We start from the raw sequence: 23,203 nt of genomic DNA on the forward strand, positions 1-23,203 counted from the left end.
CAGGTTTTTTTGTTTTGTTTTGTTTTGTTTTTGAGCAGGAGTTTCGCTCTTTGCCCAGGCTGGAGTGCAATGGCACAGTCTTGGCTCACTGCAACCTCCACCTCCTGGGTTCAAGTCATTCTTGTGCCTCGGCCTCCCAAGTAGGTGGGATTACAGGTGCCTGCCACCACCCTCAGCTAATTTTTGTATTTTTAGTAGAGTGGGGTTTTACCATGTTGGCCAGGCTGGTCTCTAACTCCTGGCCTCAGGTGATCCTCTGCTTCAGCTTGCCAAAGTTCTGGGATTACAGGCATGGGCCACCCTCCCAGCCCAGACCCTTTTTGATCCTTTCTAAGGGATAGTGGGCTGGAAAGAGCAGCTAGCAGTCTCCCAGTTACCGCACGGGAGGGAAGGAACTAATTTCTCCGCCCTCAGAGCAGAATCAGTCTCCTGTAGCCTGAAGAACCAAGCAAACAGGATAAATAAAGACTCTTCCCTTTCTCTTTCTCCTCTACTCTCCTTTCCCGACCTCTCCTCTAATACTCCCCCTTATATTTTGGAAGTCCCAGAAGTCCATGAAGGGAGTCATCTCTAAAGGCTTTGGCCCCAGAGTCACTGCCTGCTTAATCGGGAGGGTGATGGGGACAGAAAGCTCTTTTAAACGCCCCACTTAAAGCCCCCTCCAAAAAAGGAAAACCTAAGGCAAACTGAAATGTTTCAGATCTCATACCCAACCCCTCAGGAAGAACAATATTCCTTTTTTGAATGAGATAGAACAATGATCAGGACTCAGAGTGTGTAGGGGAGAGATGGGACAATGGAGAGGAGTCTAACTTGTTTCTAGCCAAAACAGCTACAAAAAAAGTCAAACTGGTTGTCTCTGGAGCAGTTCTGCTATGAGTACCTTCTCCTTTTCCTGCTATGCTCACCGTCGGCCCCCAGGAAAACATACCCCAGGATCCACATGGGAAACAGGAAACCCAGAACCCACAGTTCACTCAGTGAGACGTCTGATTTGAAGCAGGAAACCTGTGAGCCTCAGTTTTTTCACCTGCCTGCCCCACCCACCTCAGAGGCTACGGCCCAGAAGGGCTTTGCCATTGGCTATCACTTTACTGTTTATAAAGAACCAGAGTGGTGACAACCCAAAGGCATCGTAGTGCAGGGACCTCAGCAGCCTGCAGCCTGCTGCCTTCTTGAAGTTCTCTAGGGGCTACTTTCTGAGTCGCCTTTAAAAAAACGAACCAAACCCCAATTCAACAGTGTTGAATCAGCTGCTCATTCTACCTGGCCCGCCCCATGTGATCTACAGCCACAATCGCTAACAGTCACCCAGGGACAAATTAAGGAATTGAAAATGCTGAGCTTGAGAAGTCGAATTCCTTACACTTTTTGGGGTCGTTAATCACCCAGCAGAAACAGCAAGCAGGGAAAGTAGCCGGAGGGACAGAAAGACAGTGTGTAGGTCTGTGTGCTGATGTTAGCGGCGCTCAGGTGGTGGGATTCAAATATAGATGTGGACGCGTGTCAGATGTACTCTAAATGGGCACCCAGCCAGCATAGTTGACCAATCCCAGGACCATTAGGCTGCCCTAATCACCCCAGTTTGACAAAAGAGGAATGCGGTCTCTGCAATTAAGAGACTTGTGCTTGGTTAGGTCGTGAGTCAATGGCCCAGTGAGTCTACTGGTCCACACCCACGCGCGGGTGTTTCCTGAGAGGCACCCGAGTGCGGGGGTGGAGGGGTTACGAGGTGTGTGTATGTGTGTGTGTGTGTGACAGAGACTGACTTCTGTGCAGACCAGGAAGAGTGAAACTTCACGAAAAGCCACCTTCCGGAGAGGGGAATCCTGACAAATTCAGTCTCTTCTGGAAACGCCAGGAACCCTGGCCCTGGGGTTGGGTACCCTGGCAGGGGGTTCCAAGAAAGACGCGCTTTCTATCTGCGCCCGCCTATGCCAGACTGTGATCCCTTGCCCTTTCGGACCCCACGAGTTTAGGCCTGGATCCCCCTGCTCCGGGGGCGTCGCAGGGCGGCACTAAGGCACCGAACTTCTCTCTCCTCCGTAGTCCTGACCGTGGGGGGCTTCCGGTCACACTTCCTGGCAGGCAGGCTCTGGGGCACAGGGCCGCACTGGAACCTGCCCGGATCGGCTCTTCGCAGCGCTATAGTTTTAGGGACAATTTATTCAGTGAAGCTTCTCAGACAATAGAAAGTTCTGAGGTTTCCTGGACGTTGTGTTCGGGAGGCGGGGCCGGGACCCGCTGACTGCAGTTTCCCAGCCCTGTTCCCCCTCCCCTGCCCCCTCAGCCGCCGGGCGGCAGAAGGAGGCGGCCAGCCTACTCCTGCCCCTCGGCCGGACGAACCGCGGCTGCCGCGCCGGTCACCTCTGCACCTGCCTGGCTGAGGTGAGATGCCTGGCGCGCGCTGTGAGGGCGGTGCGCGCAGGCCAGCGCAGAGCTGTAGGGCCTGCCGCGGGGTAGAGGACTTCGAATGACGGGTGGGAGAAGGGCCTGCGAGGCAGGCAAAGAATCACCCTCGGGGGAGCGGAAAGAACATACAATTTTAGGTGACCTAGGTAATGGTCCTAGCTTTGCGGCTCAGGAACCTGGGAACATTTAACATCAAGTGGTAGGGACGTTGGTTTCCTTATCTGGAAATGAGAATAACACAGTTGCCCCACCCTCCCAAGGTGGGGATAGCTCCCAGATCGGAGATGCAGACCGGTGGGCGGCTAGGGAGAGGTAGAACTCAGGGCAGGAAAGAGCAGGCGCGCTCTCAGCTGCTTTAACCCAACCTTCTTTAGTAGAAAAAAATTTAAATTTAAAACAGAAATGGCCACATAAGGACAATTCAGATGAAGGGCAAGCGGACTGACATCGCGCACTTGGGTCTTTCCTGGAAAGACGGCGGCGCTGTGGGAGAAGCCTAGTCCTCCGGCTTGTCCCAGGACCCGCCCCGAAGGGCGTTGGGAGCGCGGTGAGGACGTGGCGGTCCCCTTGCGCATCTCACTCCGGAGACAGGTTCCGCATCTCGGCCGCTTGGCTCCAAGATAATCTGGCGAAAGTTAAGAGGCAGCCAGCCCCTCCCGGGGACTCAGCCCCTAGATTCAGCTTCTTCAGCAAGAAAAAACCTCCCACGCCCTGCGAACTCGCAGCGCGCCTCTCCAGGCTTCCGGCGTGGGAGTCCCAGCTACACTTTCGAGCCCTTTGCTTGGTCCGCATCTATCCGCTCCTCGATTACGGAAAGCGCAGTGGGGACGGAGGGAACTGCGGCCTCACGTACCAGGCCTCTGTAGTCCCCCACGTGGCTGGGTCACAAGGAAGCAATTCCACAATTAAGAACCCCGCTAACCTCTGCCTGGAAAACGTGGTGCTGATCTAGGTCTCCCAAATAATCTGAATATCCCCAGTCCTTCCGGTAGAACAGCTAGCCTGAGCGCAGGGACAATTGACCAGGAGGAGCCTTCAGCTATCCTTCTGGCTTTGAGCTAGAGTAGGGGAATGGCGACTTGGTGGCTTCTTCACGGTTTATTGGTGTATTTGGTGACGCTGCAGATCCGGATCAGCCCCCTTCATTCCCTTCCTCACCATGTACACCCCGCGCGCTGGGCAAGTCGGCGTCTCTAGAAGAGCCTCAGGGTTCTGAGTCCCTTGGGGGCGCGCAGAAATGGTCAAGGCAAGGTTTCTTCACAAGCTCTGAAGCTATTCCCTTCCCCGCTGCGCACCCTGCAAAATTGCTGGAGAAGAGCATTTAAAATACAATGGCCAAAATGCAGTGTTGAGAACACTTTGAAGTTGGGCAACCTCGACTGCGTCACTCTCCCCCTCTTTCCTCCCCATCTCTCCGCTCCTCCAGATGCACCAGAAAGTCGATCAAAGTGTTGACTTTGATCTTGCAAAGCAGCAATTTATATTTCTTTAATTTTTTTCCTGTAAAACGATGATTGGACCGGGGAGAAAATAATGCAATTCCGCGGGCACAGAGATGAAGAGCGGCTGTCTAGGCTATGGCGGGGCGAGGCGAGGGCAGCGTGCACATCTGTTTCCCCCGGGTTTGCAGTTTGCATCGCCTTCCTCTTCGACAGGTTTCTAAACTGCCCCGCCCCCGCCCCCCACTAACTTTGGTTGTTTTTTGTTCTCTCTCTCTCTCTCTACCCCACAATCCTCCCTCCTCCCTCTCTCTCTGTCTCCTCTCTCTGTCCCCCTCCACCGGGGAACCAGTTTTACCCCAGGCAGGAAGGTGGGCTTTATTTGTCTTTGACCAGGAGTTGCTGGGCTTACTGTGGGGGCTTGGGGAGCGCAGGAGGGAAAGTCAAGGCTGAGGCTCCAGTTTGGGGAAGTGAATTGAAGAGACGGGAGAGGAGCTCAGAGAGAAGACCATCTGCTGCCTTGGAGAGGAAAACTCAAAAGCCCTGCACCCTCTTCCGTAATAGTGGAGGGGTGGGGGCCGCCTCAGACTCAGTGAGTGGAGGGCCAATATTAGCTAGTTCTCCCGCGTCTTTCCCGCCACTCAGAGCACAGAGATTTACTGGAATAAGTCTGATGTGCAACCTTTCTCAGCACTTTGCCTAATAACCTCAAATTGGATTAAGATTTGGGAAAATATTAACTACTTAAAGCGCCAAACCCATCTCGGCTTCCCACTAATTTCTCCCACCCTCGCGCTAAGCCCAAGATCCCTCCCTTCTGTGCCTGGGTCAACCTGGCCAAACTCCCAGTGCTCTGGGCCCTGCTGGGTCTTCCACTTCCTGAGGCCTCAGCCTCTTGGCCTTTTCTCCTGATAACTAGTGCTTTCTGGCCTCCCAGGGTACTCTGTCTCCAACAGGTCAGTGTTGGAGAAAGGAGTTCAGGAGACCCACCCCTACCTGGCCTTCAGTCTGCTGGCTGGTTCCTCCAGCCACACCCCTCCCTCCATCCCCAACTCTCCCTCTTCCTAGTCTCCTCAGGAGGCTGCTTTGTGCTAGGAACTCATTGCCCAGTCCTTCAAATCCCAGGCAGTGGGCCATCCTGGCTCTCCTATACATGATGTGATAGACTTGCTCAGAAGACAGGTTCTAGAACCCCTAGTCCCCTGCCAGTACCTCAAATCCTGACAGTGCCCAGCTGCTTGGGGAAAACGGGCCAAGGTGGGGGGCACTGATATACGCCCCAGACAGAGGTGTGGCCAGGGTCTCAGTAACCCAGAGGCAGTGCTAACCACTTTCCTTCTATATTTCTTTCCCTTTTTTCCTTTCTCCATTCCTTTTCTTTTTTCCATTCCTCTCCTTCTTCTTTTTTTCTTAAATTCCATCTTCTTCCATTCCCTGTCATGTTCGCCTAGGTTTCATTAGCCTTTCTCCATTCCGTAGGGCTGCAATCCACATTCCTCAGGCCCACAGAGGCTGCTAGGACACTTGTCCACTGGCATCTCCAGCCCTAGAGAGAGCCCGTGGGGGATGCTGTGGGGAAACTGGCAGCAAAACAGGAGCAGCTGGTGTCAGAGCCCTCAGGAGCCTCCCAGAGCCCAAGGCCCAGGTGAGGTCTCGGTGACTCCACCTTGCACATACCTTTCCTTTGAGCATCTAAGGTTTCCACTTACTCACCTTCCCCACAGTCTTCCCCAGGAGATAGGTACCAGCTGGGCTTCCCGTCATAGGTTTAAAAAATTCAGGAAAAATAGATGGAAAGAAGCCAAATGGGGGTCCCTGGATGATAGGAGAGGCTGCCCCAGTCAGCTAGCTGGGTGAAAAAATGCATCTGTAGCACTGAGGAAGCTCCCCCAGCGGGCTGAGTCATTAGGGAGGATAGGAGGGAGATCCAGGGGCGGCACAGGGCAGACGCCTGGACATCCGCACCAAGGAAACCCAGACAACACCACCTTACCTCAGAGTTTTAATGCAGCGTTTGCACAGAGCAAGACGGCCAGTGAGACTGGATTTGCCATCAAGGGGAGAGAAAAAGTAGCCCAAGAGGCTGCCAACATTCCACTGAGAAACCCAAAATGGGGAAAAGGCAAGAGTAAAGAGGGGAAGTCGTCTTGCATTTCACCCTCTTCCTGTTCCCTTCTGGATCCCACAGGAAGCAGTGGTTGGGGCCTGGTCCAGGGTGTCCCAGGGATTAGCTTCTTCCCCCCCCACCCCCAAAAGCTTCCTTTACTCCCAGCAGCCCAAGAGGCCCTCCAGGCCAGCCTTTGCTGGGGGCAGGTGGGAGGGGTCTGGAGTAGGGTAGGGTGGGAAAGAGCTAGACCTGTGGCCTCTGCCAGGGGAGGAAGCCGCGGCCACCCAGGCGGCTGAAATAAGACCAAACTCACTCCCCTAAGCGGAACTCCTCTAAGCCCAGAGGTCTAGAGGGATTTTGCAGCATCACTGCCAAGGTGCATCTTTTGAGGGGTGGGGTGGGGATTTCGATGGGGTGGGGTCTGTCTCTCTCTCCCAGCTGTGCTTCCCAAGGCTGGTCTGTGGCTTGACAGGAGCCCTTCAAATTAAGCCAAATCTTTTTTTTTCCCAGGCTGAGGTTTTCCCTCTGAACTCTGGGGTGCTGCACCTTTCCATTTGGCTCCAAGGACCTGTGAGGTTTCCCTGTCTTTTTTCTCTCGAGAGGAATCTGATTTACAAGTCCTCAGCTACTCTGATAAATAATTGACACCAATAAGTCTCCGAACCTTAAGACCATTTCTTATTTGCATTTCAAGTGGATCTGAGGTGTAGGGATGACAATTAAAAAAAACAGAAGACCCCTGAGTTGAGCCCTGTGAGTGTGTGTGTGTGTGTGTGAGTTTGGGGGTGGGCGAGGGGAAACTCAGTTTGGAAACATTTGAGGGCCCACCATAGGCAGCTGTGTCCCACTAGAGGCCATCACAGAGTGATGGAGATAGCTCCCATGCTGTATTGACACACTTTGTCCTCAGGGAGCTCCCAACTGGCAGGCAGAGATGGTCTGCTTGGCACTGGCTACAGACCACCTCTGCAAGGGCAAATTCTACTTAAGATGTAATTGCTGTTACCAGCCTACAAGTGGTGGGGGATCCTCAGCCAAGAGAATACTGGTGGGTGGGGTTAAAGGTCCGGAAACCTTCAGAGAACAGGTGGCTTTGGGGTTGAGTCAATAAAGGGTAAAAGCCATGCAAAGGCGGATGCTTTTGAGCCCAAGCTGACTGGAGACCGAGAGAGAAGGCTGGCCAAGGGCTGGTCTGAGGTGAGCAGCGGGGACCCGCTGAGCAGAATAAGAGCTTAGCAGCATGATCCGAGTTGACTGCCCCTAGTTCTAGGCAACTGCCTCCAGGGTCCCTTCCTGGAAGCAACTGCTGTGGCTCCTGCAGTGATAGTGTTCTGTTGGGCACCTGGCTGGGCCATGCTTTGAGTACTGTCAGAGTGCGGGACCCTGCCCCATCATCCCCTTGCTGGAAAGGATGCTTTGAAGTCCTCTCACGTGTATTTTAGATTTTTTGGGCAGGCATGATTTTTTGGTCGTTGTAAGACAGTTCCGTCAGGGCTCCATCTTTCCCTGCTAAGTTACTTGAGTCAGTTGCAACCAGAGAGAGCCCAGGTGTGCACAGCGAAGAGCTGAGGGTAGAGGTGCTGAGAATTCCAGCCCTAGAATTCTTTTTAGAATTTTACCTGCATTACAAGCTGTGAAATCTTTGCCAAGCCGCCTCACTCCTCTGCACCTCAGTTTTCTCATGTGTAAAATGGGGCTGGTAATCCTAGTTCTTGGCTTGTAGAGCTCGGAGCGGGTGACACAGCTCCAGGTAGAGCACTTAGCATGGGGTCAGGCACAGAGTAAAAAGCCCAGTAAATATTAATGTTTCTTAATTGGTGCAGACCAGAAGGAGAGGAGATACAGAATGAAACCTGGTGACAAGAGAAGGCTGTAGAAATAAACACTTATTTTGTTTCTCTCTGCCTCTGGATAGCAAACACTTTCTGATGCTTTGTGAGCTGGCTCAGAAGTTCTCATTTCCTGTGGTAAAGGCAGCCAAGGATAGTCATATTGGTTGTTAGTGAAGCTTCCATCCACCATAGTGTCACTGGCCCTTGCCTCCCCGCAAGAGTCTTCAAGCCTCGAAGGCCTCTAATGCCACAGATATCATTGATAATTAGGAGAAGATGGATTCATGAATGGTTACATTTTGGAAATTCCTTCATTCGCCTAGATTTGTAGGCTATCTTAGGAAGCCCTTGGAAAGTATGTGAATTAAGTATTTTTCTTGGTTACAGATGGACAACTTTCCTCTCCGCTGGCTTCCCAGGGGACTTAGCAGTGGGCCAGAGTACAATGCCTCTTGTGGCTGTTTCAATGGGACCAGCAGTGGGACTATTTTGCCCCAACTCTTCCCCAGCAGCAGCTCAATGGACTCTGGCAATGGCTGCCTCTCAGCAGACACACACGTATGTGTCTCTGGTCTGAAAGTATGGTCAGGTTATAAAACAACATTTTAAAATTATATATATCAATCTATATCTACTAATTTCCTTCAGCCATTTGGAGGGCTCATTTGGGGGCAACTATGTGCCTGATCTTGGTAATCTCCTTATTCTGGCTAGTTTCAGTGTCACCAGGGATGCTACACGTACCACTCAGGAGGTCTGGACTCCTTCCCATTCCCTTTGATTTGGTTTCAGGTAGAAGAGGTAGCCCATGAGTTATGGGCCAAAGTCATGGAAAAGCCTCCCAAGAGCTAGCTCACACTCTGCCAGCTCCTCCAACTCCAGCTAAGGCTGTGGGCAGAGGGAAGATCAATTCTAGCTGCCCCAGCTACCCTGACCTCGAAGGATCGAATGCCCGAGCCCCACCTGGGAGCTGCCCAGTTGTTCCGATGTGGAGAGTAGTTTTCCACTCTCCTTGAATAATGGAGAATAGTCAGTGAATAACCATCCCACTCTCCCTGAATGACCATTTCCACTGGTGGAAGGGGGAGGGGAGATTGAGTGTAAGGAGTTTGTAAAAATCCACATATGGAACTTTCTGGGTGATGGCTCAGGGCTGGGTAAGCTCTTGAATTTCCACCTTGGGCATTTTGCTCATAGGTGGCCATTAATTAGCGACAAATGCAATTCAACCACTTCTGGAAAAAATATATTCATCATTAAATCAAATACCTAATGCCTCAATTCAGCTGGCTTGAGCTGCTGGTCCTTGTGCCCCAGCAGATTTCAGGGCTAGAGACCCCTCTCCTCTGCCTCTTTTCTGCCAGCCTCGGCCTCCTCACCGCCACCTGGCAGAAACCTGAGGTACCCTCTTTATGTCCCAGGGTTGCTACAGAGTTAGCCTGCAAGGCCTGGTGCCTCCTCTCGTGTAAGCTTTAGATAATTCTTCCTCTCATTGGAAAAACTAAAGGGAGAACCCTGCTTAGCAAAGCACCTGCAAACCCAGCATGAAGTGAGAGATGGAGTCACATTTAGGGGGTAAAACTGCGGTTCCTGACCAGAAAGAACATGAAAGAATTCTGTGTAGAACTCATCCAGCTCCCGAGTTTTGTTTTTTTGGCCTCAGGCCTGCTGACTAAAGGGCAAAGGGGCTGCACATGATTCAAAAGAAAGCAAGACAAACCCCTGCTTCTCCCACCTGGCCCCAGCATTTCTTACTGTCCTGTCTGTCGGTCCCTACCGAGGATTTTGGGGCTTTGGAAAAAGTCCTAGTCTCCCCCAAGAACTGGGTGGCTCTCCCGAGAAGTGAGGGCTGGAAGCTAGGTACGCCTCATGTTTCATTTCTTTTGTTTCTGACGAGACCTTGACCATGCAGGTAACTTCTTGCAGATAAAGGAGAGGAGGTACAGGACAGCCACGTGAATTGAGCTTCAAGAAGTCAGGGAGATCCCGGGAGTCATGCATTGGGGGCAAGAGATGCGGCAGGAAGGATGCGTGTTGATTTCTGCAGACCTTGGAGGCAACTGAGTGGGGCCAGGATGTTTCCCCACGTGCCTGTGTGTGACACCGTGTACCGCACATGTGTTGTTTCCACATTGCTGTTTAATCCTAGACAGGTCCGTGCATACAACAACGCGTGTGGTGTAGGTGTACGCATGCCTGTGAGTGCCACTGGATAGACATATGTCTTTGTGTAGCTGCACATGATACCTGCATGACGCTTGTACTTAGCTTTCTATAAAAGGATATGGTAGTTGTGAGTGCCACCGGATAGACATATGTCTTTGTGTAGCTGCACATGATACGTGCATGACGCTTGTACTTAGCTTTCTATAAAAGGATATGGTAGTTGTTGATGTACCCATATCTTTTTCGGGGTGCACTTTGGGGCCTCCAAACTCGCTGACTTTGGATTGGGTTCTACGGGGCTGCCAAGCAATCCCGAGCTCCTGAGAGTGCAGAATGTTACCTCCCAGCCCTGCGGAGGCAAGGCCAAGGTGAGGGCCTGGAGGGCTTCCCAGGGAGCCCCTTCACGTCGCCCCGAGGCCTGCCTTTCCGCCTTGGTAACCTGAGGCAGGCTCCTCCCTCACGCTCCCTCAGGCTCCTTGGGCTCAGCTCAGGCTCGAAGGTGGGCATCCTGCATCCTGCATCCTGCGAAGGCTTGCGGGGCCTTGAGCTGGAGCCTTGCGTGGCGGGCGCGCACTGCAGACGAAGGTCGGGCTGCGGCGTTGCGCGAAACGCCGTGGGGAAAAAGAAGCTGGGCCTGGGGGAACAGGATTTCCTCACTTCTTGGGCGCGGCCCCTCCGACCTGGCCACACAAGGCTCCCTTTGTGGAGGGGCCCTGCTCCCGAGCAGACCGAAGTCAGCGAACAATAGGGCAATTTTGCGGCCCGCCGGGCCGGGCTCTGCCGGCCACACCGCAGCGGCCGAAGGCGAGGAAACCGGGTGGCGCTTTTTTATAGTCACAAATATAAAATTGGGGCTTCCCCCCTTTTCGCTTGCCTCTTGCCCCAGTGCCGATAGAAAGCAGATAAATTTATGAAGGGCAAGCTAAGAGAATAATTACAGGGTGAAGGCCGTTAAATTTTATTTCCAGTCCCAAAGGCAAAACCTGCGATTTTATTGCAAACATCTGGAAGGACCAAGGGATGGGCACGCTGCTGGTTTAAAATAAAAATAAAAGATTTTATTTCGTGAAAACAAAAAAACATCATTACAGACCTTTCACCCCCACGTACTTTTATTTTTTAAAAAAGTGTGAGGGGGTGGTTGCTTAACGACTTATGCGGGTCCCGCAGCTCTCTGCGACTTGAGCGAACCTGAGCCACCGGAGGTGCGGTCCGCAAGCGTGGGCCCACGCTGCCTCCGCAGAACTGGCGTTGGGCAGGCGTTTCCAGAAGTCCACTCCCTCTCCCAATCTCACCACGCCCGAGGGCTCCAGACCAGTTATGCCGCCCCATTTCATGTTTCCGGTTTTTTTGTTTGTTTTTGGGTTTTTTGTTGTTGTTGTTGTTCTTGTTGTTTTGCTTTGGGGCGCCAATTTCGGAAAAGATGTGAAAAACAGAATCGTTGGCCTCACATTCCCAGAAGATTCTATCACGACAAATAAAATCTCAGGTCTGTCCAGCCCCAGGGTTGATGACCTTTCCTGCTTTGCTTAGTTGTAAAGTTTTAGGAACGCCTTCACTCTGAGGATAGGGAAACTGAGGCATGGGGAAGGGAAGGCCACACAGTTTGGAGGTGAACCGGGTCTGGTCACTACGCTCCACCTCGTCTTGCAGTCTCGGTGGTTTCTTCCCACCCCATAGACGCCTCATAATGTTTTATACCTATCTTGATGGGCGAATTCATTGTAATTCCCTCACCCCCACAGGGTGTCCTGCCCACGTGTTTAGGGGCAGCCTAATATGTCCCGCTGGCCAACTATTTTTAACTTTGTTTTCAATTACTTACTCAAAACTCCAAAATCAAAGCCGGCTGGTGGTTCACCTTGGTATTGAGGCATTAGCAGCGGCGTTTAAGGTGCTATTCAGCCTGGGGTAATGGGAGGAAAAGACAGTATGTGGAGGATGAGGGCGCTCCATTTCTGGGAATGCCTATTTGTGTTTATGACTGTCATCTGATGCCGCATGACTCTACTCTTTCTTTGAAAAATCAAAATATCTTGACATGGTTAGTTTTAGGTGTACAGCTACTGTACTGCTTTTTTCTAGCTTCTCCCCTGCCAAGAATAGGCCTGGACCTCCACTGCCCCCCCAAGCCCCTGCAGGTAGCCTGTGACACCCCAGGGCTCCTCATACTTCCCAGGTACCTAATAAGCTTTGCTTCCTTTTCAGGGACCTGCAGGGAGTAAGTGGCGGCAGACATCTTGCTTGGTCTTTGTCAATCAGTTTCAGGCCTAAAACAGCCCTGAAATGTAATAATTTCAGGGTAGATAGCCTGCAGGATCCACTCAGGGCAAAAGTTAGAGCCTATAGCAGGGAAAGCTAGGTAGTGCCTAGGGAAAACTGGGGACCCCACCCTTACCCATAAAGAGATAAACGGGTAATGAGGAGAGATTTTAAAAGCCCACTGATGTAATCAGTAGAAGGAAAATTCGTATCACACTTTCAGATTCTTACATGTAATCTCCCAAACCCTCCCTCAACTGCACACGAGTGTACACCTAAGCACACATATTAAGCTATCCAGCTTCCTCTTTCTCCAGACCTTCCTCCCCATCAGCAGAGTCGCCCACCAAGGAGTGCATGCTTCTGGGAAAAAAGCTTAGATTAACTCCTACAGGGTCACAGGAGTTTTCACTGCTCCTCCCATTTACTTAGAGGAAACCCCTTATTTTCAAGACTGCTAAAAACCGGCCTGCTTTCATTTGGGTCCGATTGGTTTTAGTGGCCTAACCTACAATTCCAGGATATGTGTGTCTATGGAATGGGGGTGGGAGCAGCCTATGTGCAATGTGAAGGAGGGGTGTGGGAACTCTTCCGTCTGAGTCCTGACTCTGCTGAGTGCAGGCTTCGGGGTGGATGCAGATGTACGCTGTTGAAGGCATTGATCATTCCTCTATGTATGTCGCTCAGATGCTGTGTCTTTGGACACACAGGAACAATCGAGCCTCCAGACCTGCAGTTAGGTTCCTGGATAACAAAAGAGTCCTCCTTTTTTTTTTTTTTTTTTTCTTGACAGGGTCTTACTCTGTCACCTAGGCTGGAGTGTAGCGGCGCGATCTCGGCTCATTGCAGCCTGGACCTCCCGGGTTCAGGTGATCCTCCCGTGTCAGCCTCCTGAGTAGCTGGGACTACAGGCCCGCACCACCACACCTGGCTAATTTTTGTATTTTTTGTAGAGAGGCGGTTTCACCACGTTGCCCAGGCTAAGTCCTCCTTTTTGAGAAAAATTTCGTGGTCTCAGGAAGGGTGAGGACTATGGTATATTCTCTTCTTAGTCCAAACCAGGCTTGTGAACGGCTGTGAAACGCAAAAGGCCCCCGGAGAGAGATGGGAGATACCTGCGATGGGAAGGAGGAAAGGGCTGGGGAAGACTAAAGGCCGGCCCCACTGCTACCCCACCAAGCTTGGCAGGGGCAGGCTCCAGCCCGGGCGGAAAACGCCAGGCCAGGCGACATCAGAGTTGGGAGCCGAGAGAGAGGCCAGAGCCGCTGGGAAAGGAAACTGCACGTTCCTGGCTGCCTTGTCTCCAGCTTCTCTGCTGAAGCCTGGTAGTAGTGAATGTGCGTTCACTTTCAGCGACTATTCCTGGAAGGAACGCCAAATGGTGACCGAAGCGGGAGATCCTGAGCCTCTCCATCCGGGCTCCCGAAGTCCTCTGGCAGAGCGGCAGGAGACGGGGACCAGGGCCCTGCTTCCAGCTGCCCAGAGTTCTTGTTCGTGCTTCTTGGGGACCTCCAAGCCTGACACACAGGCTCTGGGGAGGTCAGGCTTGGCTGAATCACGCTCATCCGGTGTCTTTTCCGTTATCTTTCTGCATTGGCTGGGTTGCTAGCTTCCTGTCGTTCAGGTTGGATGCTAATTTGGGGCGGGGGTGAAGGTGGGGAACAAAAGTAGCCTCTTGTCTAAAGAGGCCCAAGGTGTATTCACAACGCTGTGGTTGCCTTCAGCAGCAGAGCACTTCCAACTGTAATCATAAGGACTAGATTTCCCTGGGCCCCTCCGCAGTCCGGCAGAGAATTCGGCGTTTCAGAGGCCTGACAAGCCCTGTCTTCTAGCCGCAAGGTGGGAAGACCAATGAGAGCTGATTCTCCCGGGCCTCACGAAAACAAAAACAAAAACAAAAATCTAACACGCTGCGGGCCCCCTAATCTAAACTTTCAGGTTTGGACCCTGCTCAGGGCCTGGCTTTCCGCATGACAAGCCTGCTTGGCCTCTCAGCCTTTCGCCCGCCCCTGGGACCCGACTCTTTCCGGCTTCTTCGCAAAAGGATGGACCCGTCTCCACCAGAGCACTCGGACTGGAAGATAGCGCTGTTTCTAGGCCGCTGTCCGCGAAATCCGAGACGTTTTTTCAGCTTGGCTAGGACCGACTTCGCAACCGGTTTGAGCTTTCTCTGAGCTCGGGGGTCTCCTGCCGTCCTCCACCAGTGGCGTAACTTGGGAAGGGATGTGGGAATTAAGAATGGCTAGGAGTGTTGGATTTTAAATTCCTTAGAAATTCATGTTGAATACAGTCCTTAGAGATTGAAAAAGGCGGGGGACAGCCAGGGGGATATCACCTGGCTGGGAAAGCCAGGCTCTGGAGGTAACTGGATTTACAGAGAATGTTGAAAAAGCTCCGTCTCTTCTGTTAGAGTTTCTAGCTGCTCTCGCCTGGCACTTCTCCATAGGTTCTCCGGACCAAGAGCCCGGAATAGGCGAAGGGCAGCCCAGCGTTCGGGTCGCAGGGAAAGTATTTATTTGCAGTGAGGGGCCCAGCTGGAATATGCCCGAGGGGCTCTCCCCAAACCCTGTGCTCCTCCGCCCGCCTCTTGCTCTCAAGACGCCTGTGTCTCCTCCTCCACCAGGTAGAGCTGGAAGGAGGAAACAATCTTGGAATTTTCAGTTACAAGACCCTGGTTAGTAACTGGGCTTTTTTGTTTGTTTGTTTGTTTTCTTTTGCCTTAACCATATTTGCTTAGAAAAAGTTTAATAGGAACATTAAAAACCTGTATGGCGATATACAGGAGGAATCAGCAGATTCAAACGCACCTGGGGCCGAGGCGAGATGATCAGAATCGTTTTTCTGGAGTTTTGGACAGGTTAACATTTTGTCAGACCCCCTAATTCCGGATCTACATCTAAAATGCCTCTGAGCTTGCAGTGTCTATGAAACCCAGCAGATCTGGAAGAAAAACGTATGGATTTAGGATTTGCAGGGGTTTGTAAAGGCTCAGATTTGGCTTCGACTTTCAACTGTCCTACCTTCCTCTTGGAGTAACTCATGGGGGGACCGGGAAGCCAGGGGTTAAAGTCGGCCCAGGAGCGTCCAGGGGACGACAATCGCGCAGCCTTGGCTTGGGCCTCAGTCTCTCCTTTCCTCTCATTGGTTCGCGCTCTCGGAGTTTCTCCTGTTCCCTCCTTGCCATTGGTTGGGGGCTGGCTTTTTCCCCCCTCAGTCTTTTTCTTCCTCCCCCCCTCCCTCTCCCTCACCCCTCGGACGGGAGCGCACCGCCTGCCCCCTGTTCCTCGGGAAGGGAGGAATTTAGCGGAAAAAAAAGTTTCCCAGAAGTTTGGATCAGAGGGAGGACGGGAAGGCAGAGAGGAAGAGAAAGAGGGAGGAGAGAAAGGGAGAGGGAGGGGGGAGAGAGAGAGGGAGAGAATAATAATAATAACAAAATCCAAGATGAAGTTCAGTGGACACAGCCTGTGAGCGCCTGCCCCGGTGGGTGGGAAGCAGGACTCAGGCGCTCATGCAGCGAGCTGGCGGCGCTCGGGGCGCTAGTTCCTAGCAGCTGGGCCAGCGTAGGGGCGCAGGTCCGATCCGGCAGCGGAGGGCGGAGGAGGACGCAGGGGGAGTGTGCAGAGTACCCGCAAGCCGCCGCCTCAGCTTCGGCCGCCGCGCCGCCGCGTCTCCCGGGCCCGGCCCGGTGGGCGCTCCGAGCTTGAGGGCGCGCGGTGCTCCCTCGTTAGCGGGGGCAAGCGGAGGCCGGGGTGTGGGCGGCTAAAATGAGTGAAAGGAGAAGATCTGCAGTCGCCCTGAGCTCGAGAGCACATGCTTTCTCCGTTGAAGCCTTGATCGGCTCAAATAAAAAGCGGAAACTGCGAGACTGGGAGGAGAAGGGGCTGGACCTGTCCATGGAGGCGCTGAGCCCCGCGGGCCCACTCGGAGACACGGAGGACGCGGCGGCACACGGCCTGGAACCCCACCCGGGTGAGTTCGTCGGTTGAGACCGCGGGAGGCGGGCGGAGAGGGGACGCCGAAGGGCCAGTCGCCAGTCTTGGTGAGGAGCAAGGCCCTGCCGTTGACGCCCTGCCTTGCCCCAACATGGGTTTCTTTTTCTTCGCGCAAATGCACTGAGCCTTCGTAAATTCGCTGGAACCAATTTTTGGGGCTGGACTGAGCCTTGGATTTTTCGTCGCCAACCTTAAGCAAGGAGCCCTGTTGGCTCGCATTTTCTTTTCTTTTGCTAGCAGAGCGCAGCTTTCAGGGTGTCCGTGGGTGAAGGGCTGAGGGTCACTGGGGTTGGGAGGGGCGCAGGTCGAAGGCCACTGCGGGAGCGGAGATCTGGGACTCGCTTCTGAGAACTCGGGAGGACTGGCGCGGCATTCTCCAGTCCGCTACCTCAGTCTCAGGGAATGACCAGTTTGTTTCGTTTAGCCTTCAACCTCGTTCTTGCCCTTCTCTCACCAACTTTTCCATGGTGGGACATAATTGTATTTCCACTTCTTTGGCGTTTACGGAAACAAGAATGGAAACGATACTCTGCTCGCTGGGTCAGGGCCCACACCTCTGTGTATTTAGGGTGTGGGTACGATTGATTTGTGTCTCAGATCTACACGTAACACATGTATATTATGTGCACAGAACATGTAAAAAGTAGGGCGGATGTCATGTCTGTATTTTAACAGAACCCTAGGAGGGGAGACGCCGACTTTAAGGTTTTGTATTAAGTGCCAAGATTTCAACTGTGCAAAAACAGCCCGGGGGAACAGCTGTTGTCAGAAGAATCTTGACTGTGCGCGCGCACACACACACAACGCTCGAGACGTGGTTTAGCGGTTTCAGAAGCTTTCCAGCCCGGACTTCTAAAACCACGCTGGAAGGTGCTCCTGCTGAACAGCCAGAACTGGGGAGTGGACCCCGTTCCGCACCCTGCCAAGCCCGGGGAGGGGGCAGCGGCCTGCACTGGGGTAGAGACGGCCTCGGGCTCAGGAGCTTGGGGATCCCGGCCGAAAAGCTGTCCAACTCAAAGGAGGGACAGCTGTCGCTTACTTTCCCTTTAGGCAGTGACAGTTCAATTTCCATGCTCCCGAGGCTAATAATAATGCGATTAGCGGGTGACCTGCAGAGACAAGGTTTTATGAATTCTCCGTGTTTTTGTGGCCCGTTACGGTATTTGAGTTTAGTGCTGGGGAATTATTTTTATTAGTCGATGAAAAGAAAATTAAAAGGAGATTTATTTCATCCATCCAAGCCTTCTCCTGTATTTGAATGCAAGTGCAGGTCCACGCGGACTCCTGCGTGGGCATTCCAGAAAGGGACGCTGGGCTAACGTGTGTTTCCCTTCCCTGGCCAGACCCTATTTCCTCACCCCATTTATCTATTGTCAAGATCTCTTGATACAGTTAGAAATTCTTGCAGGGGTTATGACACCTTAAAACTTGGAAGGTTCTTTTATTTTGTCTTCCTTGTCGCGGAAAAAAAAACAGAAGTTGTTTAGCTGCGCGTGGCAGACGTCCTGTCCCGGGGAAGTTTTCTCTTGGGAGGCCCCAGTTCTCACGGAGCCCGTCTGGGGCCCTATGTTCAAGAGGGGCAATACGCAGGGTCATAATTAGAGACTCAGATCAGAGTTTGCTATTTCTGCCGTTCTCCTCAGCCTGAGTTCCGTTCAGGAGGCGGAAGAGAGAAAAGTTAGGGAATGAGGCAAAAAGAGACCATCCCAGGGCGTCAACGTGGGGCACTAAGCTCTTGAATTCTGTTTACATGCTCCAGCGGGATGGGGGTGGGATGGACGATCTAACATAGAACTAACTTTATGTAACAGAGTTCGGTTGGTCATTTCTCATTACGTTATCATTTTTGTTTAAAAAGAGAAAGATGGGTATTTATATTAGAGAAAACGAAATATATTTGTAGGGCAAGGGTCTAGGAGCAAGAAGCCGAAAGCCCAGCACCGTCTGGCTTTCTGCGGAGCTGGGCTGCAGGCCGTACCTGACCTTTTAGTGGGCCGGGGAAATCCCCGAGTTGGAGCTCCAGAAATGGCTAAGCCTTTCTTAACGATTTGGTAGTAGGATGAGAAAAGATCTTTTAGAAAAAAGAGAGCGCGGTGGCTGGAGACGCTGCGGACCAGGGAGCAGAAGAGGTGGAGCTGTGGGCAGCAGACTCACGCGGTAGCGAAAGGCGCGACCAGGGCCTGGGGTTGTTTTTAGGCCTTTCTTTTCTGTAATGCAGCACCCTACGAACACACACAGGGACACATTTAAAGATGCATGTATGGAGGAGTAGCGCAGGCCACCCTCTTTTGCTCAGGGAAGCGTCTCTTCTGGGTGAGCCTCATTATTGTTTCAGCTCTCTTCTTAGGGCCCAGAAGCCGCTGCGTGGCTCTTCCACCGCCCCCACGCCGACAGCAAACAGGGAACAGGAAAACAGCGAAACATTGTTTTGGGGAAGAATGAAACACACACGCGCAGGCACAGGCGCATGCCTAGAGCACTCTCACTGTCTCTCCTAACACTGTGTTTTAGTCTCCTCTACCGGAGCCTCAGAATATCTCTAGACAACCCTAGGGTCCGATTTTAATGTTTGACTTTCATTCAAAGACGTGGCCTTTTGCTTTTTCACAGCCCGTTTTTCTTTCCGCGTCTGGACAGAGCTGGCTTTGGTTGGCGCCCGAGCACCCGCAGTCTGGGGCACCAACCTGCAGCAGCCGGGGATCAGTCCGGCCTGTGCGCTGTAGCCACTCACTCCACCGAGGACGCAGTATGTATTTCAAGTGTTTCAAAAATTCCACCGAGACTGGTGGCCCTGAAAATCCCCAAAACCCACCAGACTTTGGAGAAGGGTCTGTGAGTTACCCCCGCTGCCACACCTACGCCGGCATTCGCTGTCTTTTGGAGAAGCCGGTAGGAGTGCCTCTAGACCTGCCTCGGAGGAGCCTGGCTCTCGAGCCTGCTCGCCCCCGCCCTTTCCGAGAGCAACAGAGGAAATTTTTGAGCCAGGAACGGCTGGAACAGCTGCTCCGGCTGCGGCCTTGCAGGCAGTTTTCAGGCGCTCGGCGGCGCCATTTGCGCTCGGACCTCAGCCCCGGCTTCTCCCGGAGTCCTCAGCTAGGGCTTGGGCCTTTCCCGCCAAAATCTTCTGCTGAGTGCGGCGAAGCCGGGTCTCCCGCGGAGCGAAATAATTCAAACCTTCTGTGGAGGGATTTCCTCCTCCGGAGACTTCAGGCCGGGCCTCGCAGCAGCTGCGCTCCAGAGGCCTGGGAAGGCGGTGGCGCGCGCGGGTGGGCACCTAGACAGGCACATCCAAGGGCACGCGGGCAGATCGACACTCCGCTTACACGTGCACACGTGGGAGGCTCTCGCATTCTCGCACGCACCCGTCAGCTCTGCTTCTAGTGAAATGAGACAGGAAAAGCGCGCGCAGAGACCGCGGCTGCCCCAGGGCACTTTCTTCCTTGGAGTTATCTAGATCAAGTGGTCATTTGAATTAATCTGCCAGTTTATGGTTTGTTGGCTGAAAATACAACTCCGAGATTTGAATTCTAACGTCACCTCTCTACCCGCTTCCAACCCCCAATAGGGAAACAGGGTGAACACGGAGGAAGTGACTCTTTACTGACATTTAAGTAACGGATAAAAAGTGATGAGTTCAAGCCAGCGAGAATGTGTTTGCGTGAGGCAAGCGCGAGCCAAGGCACAGGCCGGAGCTCGGACCACAGGGACAGGGTGTTCAGCAAAGGAGTAGAGTGAGATGCCCAAGGGCCTGCTGGAGTGGGGACAAGGAACCTTGGTTCGGCTCTGCTGTGCGCGCCCCTGCACTGGTGCTGGGCTGGAGGCGCCTGGCTCCGAAGAGTCAAGGTTGAGGCCTGGTGAACCTACGCAAGGCACTCGCCTGTCAGGTTAAAACGGTCTTCCGCGGAGGTCACGCCTTTGGTAAGTGACCTTGTGTGAAAGGAAGCAAGAGGGGAGGTAAGGCCCGAGTTTGTCCTGGGCCAGTGAGGATTATTGTTCGCTGTGGGGATGACCGCCAAGGGCCTTTTTTCGCGCACTGATCCGATGGTACTAAATTAGACGCCCTTTGGGTACGCAGGGCTGCGTTCCCTGGCAGTGGCGATGGTTATGAAGACATTCTATGTAAAGCTCCCGCCCGGCCTGGTGGCACAATAGAAACCGGTAAGCAAAGGAAAGTAACTGTAACCTGTTCCCACCCAAAGAAATGACCACGGCAAATGGGGAGTTCACAAAATGGAGAAACGCAAATGCAGAGTTTGGACTGTGATGGGAAGGTAAAATGTGCTGTGGGTTGTACCTCCGAAGGTCCCTCCCCACCCTAGGCTCCCGCGCTTCAGAAGCCAGTAATGGTAGACCCAGGAATAACAAGCTGATGTGTGGGTCCTCCCTTTGCTGCCACGAAGTGCTGTGCGACCCTTCACCCGCCTCTGGCGTCCACCTCTGCACCTCGGAGACCCGCTGGGGAAAGCACAAACCTCGTGGGTAGCGAAGGCTTTCCTAGGCAGCTCCGCGCACAGTCTACGGGCGATGCAATTCTGACTTCAGATCTTCTACACCCAACCCAAGATTATTTCTTACTGAGCACTATATTTGGGCTCTGAGCTTGCCACTTTGGGTTTCGTGATTTGTATAGGTGAAATTCCCAGAAGGAAAGTATCATGGGGCAACTTTTATGCGGGGAGGAAGGGAGAATTTAATTTCTTAAATAGGAGTTCAGACTGAAATGATGGTGACGCAAATCCTCTGCCACTTTTCTGACACTTCCCATACCAATGACTTCAAATGGTATAAAAATCTTTTAAATATGAAAGAGAGCTTCTTTAAAATATCTTTTAATATAGACAGCACGTGAGGAGTGAGTGAAGAATGGCATGCAATGCCTAAACTGGGGACCAAAACTAAAAATACTATGTATTGTGGTTTGCGTTCCCCATTTACCTGAAAACATGGAAACGAGTCCCTCCTCATTAACCCTCATGTTAGTCCACAAGGAGAAAGGGATAAATACATTTTGGCTTACAAGGCCTAAACATTGTGTTCATCCAATCCTCTCTTGGGCAGCCAATGCTATTATTGAGTGAAATATTTCAGGTCCATCACAATCGTTCTACTGCCAAAAAAATTATAAGATGAGAAGACCGCTTTGAGACCCTGATTATGGACTCTGGTAGAAATTTATTTCTCACACTCGGGAGAAAAATAATGACTTCTTAAATCTGTAAATTCCTTCTCAGAGTGGCTATAATTTTTTGTTTGTTTGTTAGTTTTTTAAAGCAAGGCAGAGCTGTGCAAATTCCACAGGAATAGAGGGCAGATTGGCATGTTATGTGCCGTTCTCCTTTCTGGAAACAGAACTCCATTCTATTATTATTCTGGGAGTGTAGCTGGTGATTGCTTTCTTACTCTCCAAAGATAAAGTAGTTCAACAGGAGAAAATATTTAAATGATTTTCCCATCTGAGCTTTATGTTTTGACCTTTTGAGATACTTTTCACAAAAGGGAAAACTAAGGAACTGGTGGAATGTGCAATCTCCTTTCCTTACTCTTTCTCATCCATGCGGTTTATTTTTGCTTTGCTTTTCCTGGTTTCTAGTAAGCCTGGAATTTTATATATGCATGACTGAGATACTCAGGGGTCTACACTGGGAACAGCAATTAGCAAATTTATAAATTTGGGTCCCGTTTTCACTTCTTTGGGGAAGGATAATCATTAGTTAATTTAAGTGAGTTCCTTGCTCTTAGTTCAGGGGTGGAAAATGTGATTTGGTAGGGAGGACCCGCTGTGAAATGGGAAAAGGGTAATTCAAGCAACTAGTGAGGACCAATCAACATTTATTCAATGCCATTAATGGCTTCACTTTTAGGCACGATATCTTGCCGACTGCAAAACTGGTGATGAGCTTTCGATACCAGAGTGAAAACAGGCCTTGCAAATGACTACTTTTCATTTTATACTTTTAATATTAGCTGGTGTTTTATATATTCTATAGATAGCTGTATAAAATGTGTGTTCGCAAATGTATGTGCTTATACACAAACTTATGTGTGTGAACACCATATATAACACCAGAACACTATATCTACATCAAAATATCAGTTCTGAATGGATGTAGACAAAATTTGGGACAAAAAAGTGCCTGTGTGTGTGTGTGTGTGTGTGTGTGTGTGTGTGTGTGTGTTTTGCCAGCTTAACAAATTGGGAATGTATAAAATTTGAGGGGCCAAAAGCTTTGTCACCCCTAGGTATCATATGACGATTCTAGAGCATCCCAGATTTGCAACTTTCAGGTAATGGGCATTTTTACTTAACTTGTAAATAAACTTATGACTGTGACCAAAGTCAGAAGTACCAGTCAAGGCTAAGCACAGTGGCTCACGCCTATAATCCCAGCACTTTGGGAGGCCGAGGCAGGTGGATCACGAGGTCAGGAGTTCAAGACCAGCCTGGCCAAGATAGTGAAAGCCAGTCTCCACTAAAAATACAAAAACTAGCCGGGGTGGTGGAGGGCACCTTTAATCCCAGCTACTCGGGAGGCTGAGGCAGGAGAATCGCTTGAACTCGGGATGCGGAGGAGATTGCAGTGAGCAGAGATTGCACCACTGCACTCCAGCCTGGGCGACAGAGCAAGACTCTGTCTCAAACAACAACAAAAAGAAGTACCGGTCAAAATACTAGAAATTGAGACTGTACTGATGCCATTTAAAAGAACAGGGAAAGTGGAAATTTTTCGAACTAAATTTGGCATTTCATCTTGTAATAATGCCATCTTCATTTTCGATGGGCAGAATGGTGCTTTTAATTATAAAAAGTGGTTTCGTGTTCTTCCATGTAGAAGGTAAACGGAATAACTAAGAGAAATCTGACTAACAAAAATGGCTTATGGAAATAACCAGAGAAACATTGTGATTTGGGGAAACTAAGAAGATAAGAAACGCATGTAAAAACTTTCTCTTATTTGCCTTCTTTTATTTTCTACAATATGGTTGGGAAGGCTC

General features: G+C 51.5%; 1 protein-coding gene across 1 annotated transcript in view; it reads left to right on the forward strand.

Annotated features, from left to right (window-relative positions):
• Positions 1-15,428: 15,428 nt before the first annotated feature.
• Positions 15,429-23,203, forward strand: part of TBX15 (T-box transcription factor 15) — a 115,486-nt gene continuing 107,711 nt past the window's right edge. Inside the window, exon 1 of the mRNA XM_017524158.2 lies at positions 15,429-16,187. Within this exon, the coding sequence (XP_017379647.1) occupies positions 15,983-16,187 (205 nt within the window). The 5' untranslated portion in view covers positions 15,429-15,982. The remainder of the gene's footprint in view (positions 16,188-23,203) is intronic.

Source organism: Cebus imitator, unplaced genomic scaffold (genome assembly GCF_001604975.1).
Source record: "Cebus imitator isolate Cc_AM_T3 unplaced genomic scaffold, Cebus_imitator-1.0 Scaffold32, whole genome shotgun sequence".
Classification (NCBI taxonomy): domain Eukaryota; kingdom Metazoa; phylum Chordata; class Mammalia; order Primates; family Cebidae; genus Cebus; species Cebus imitator.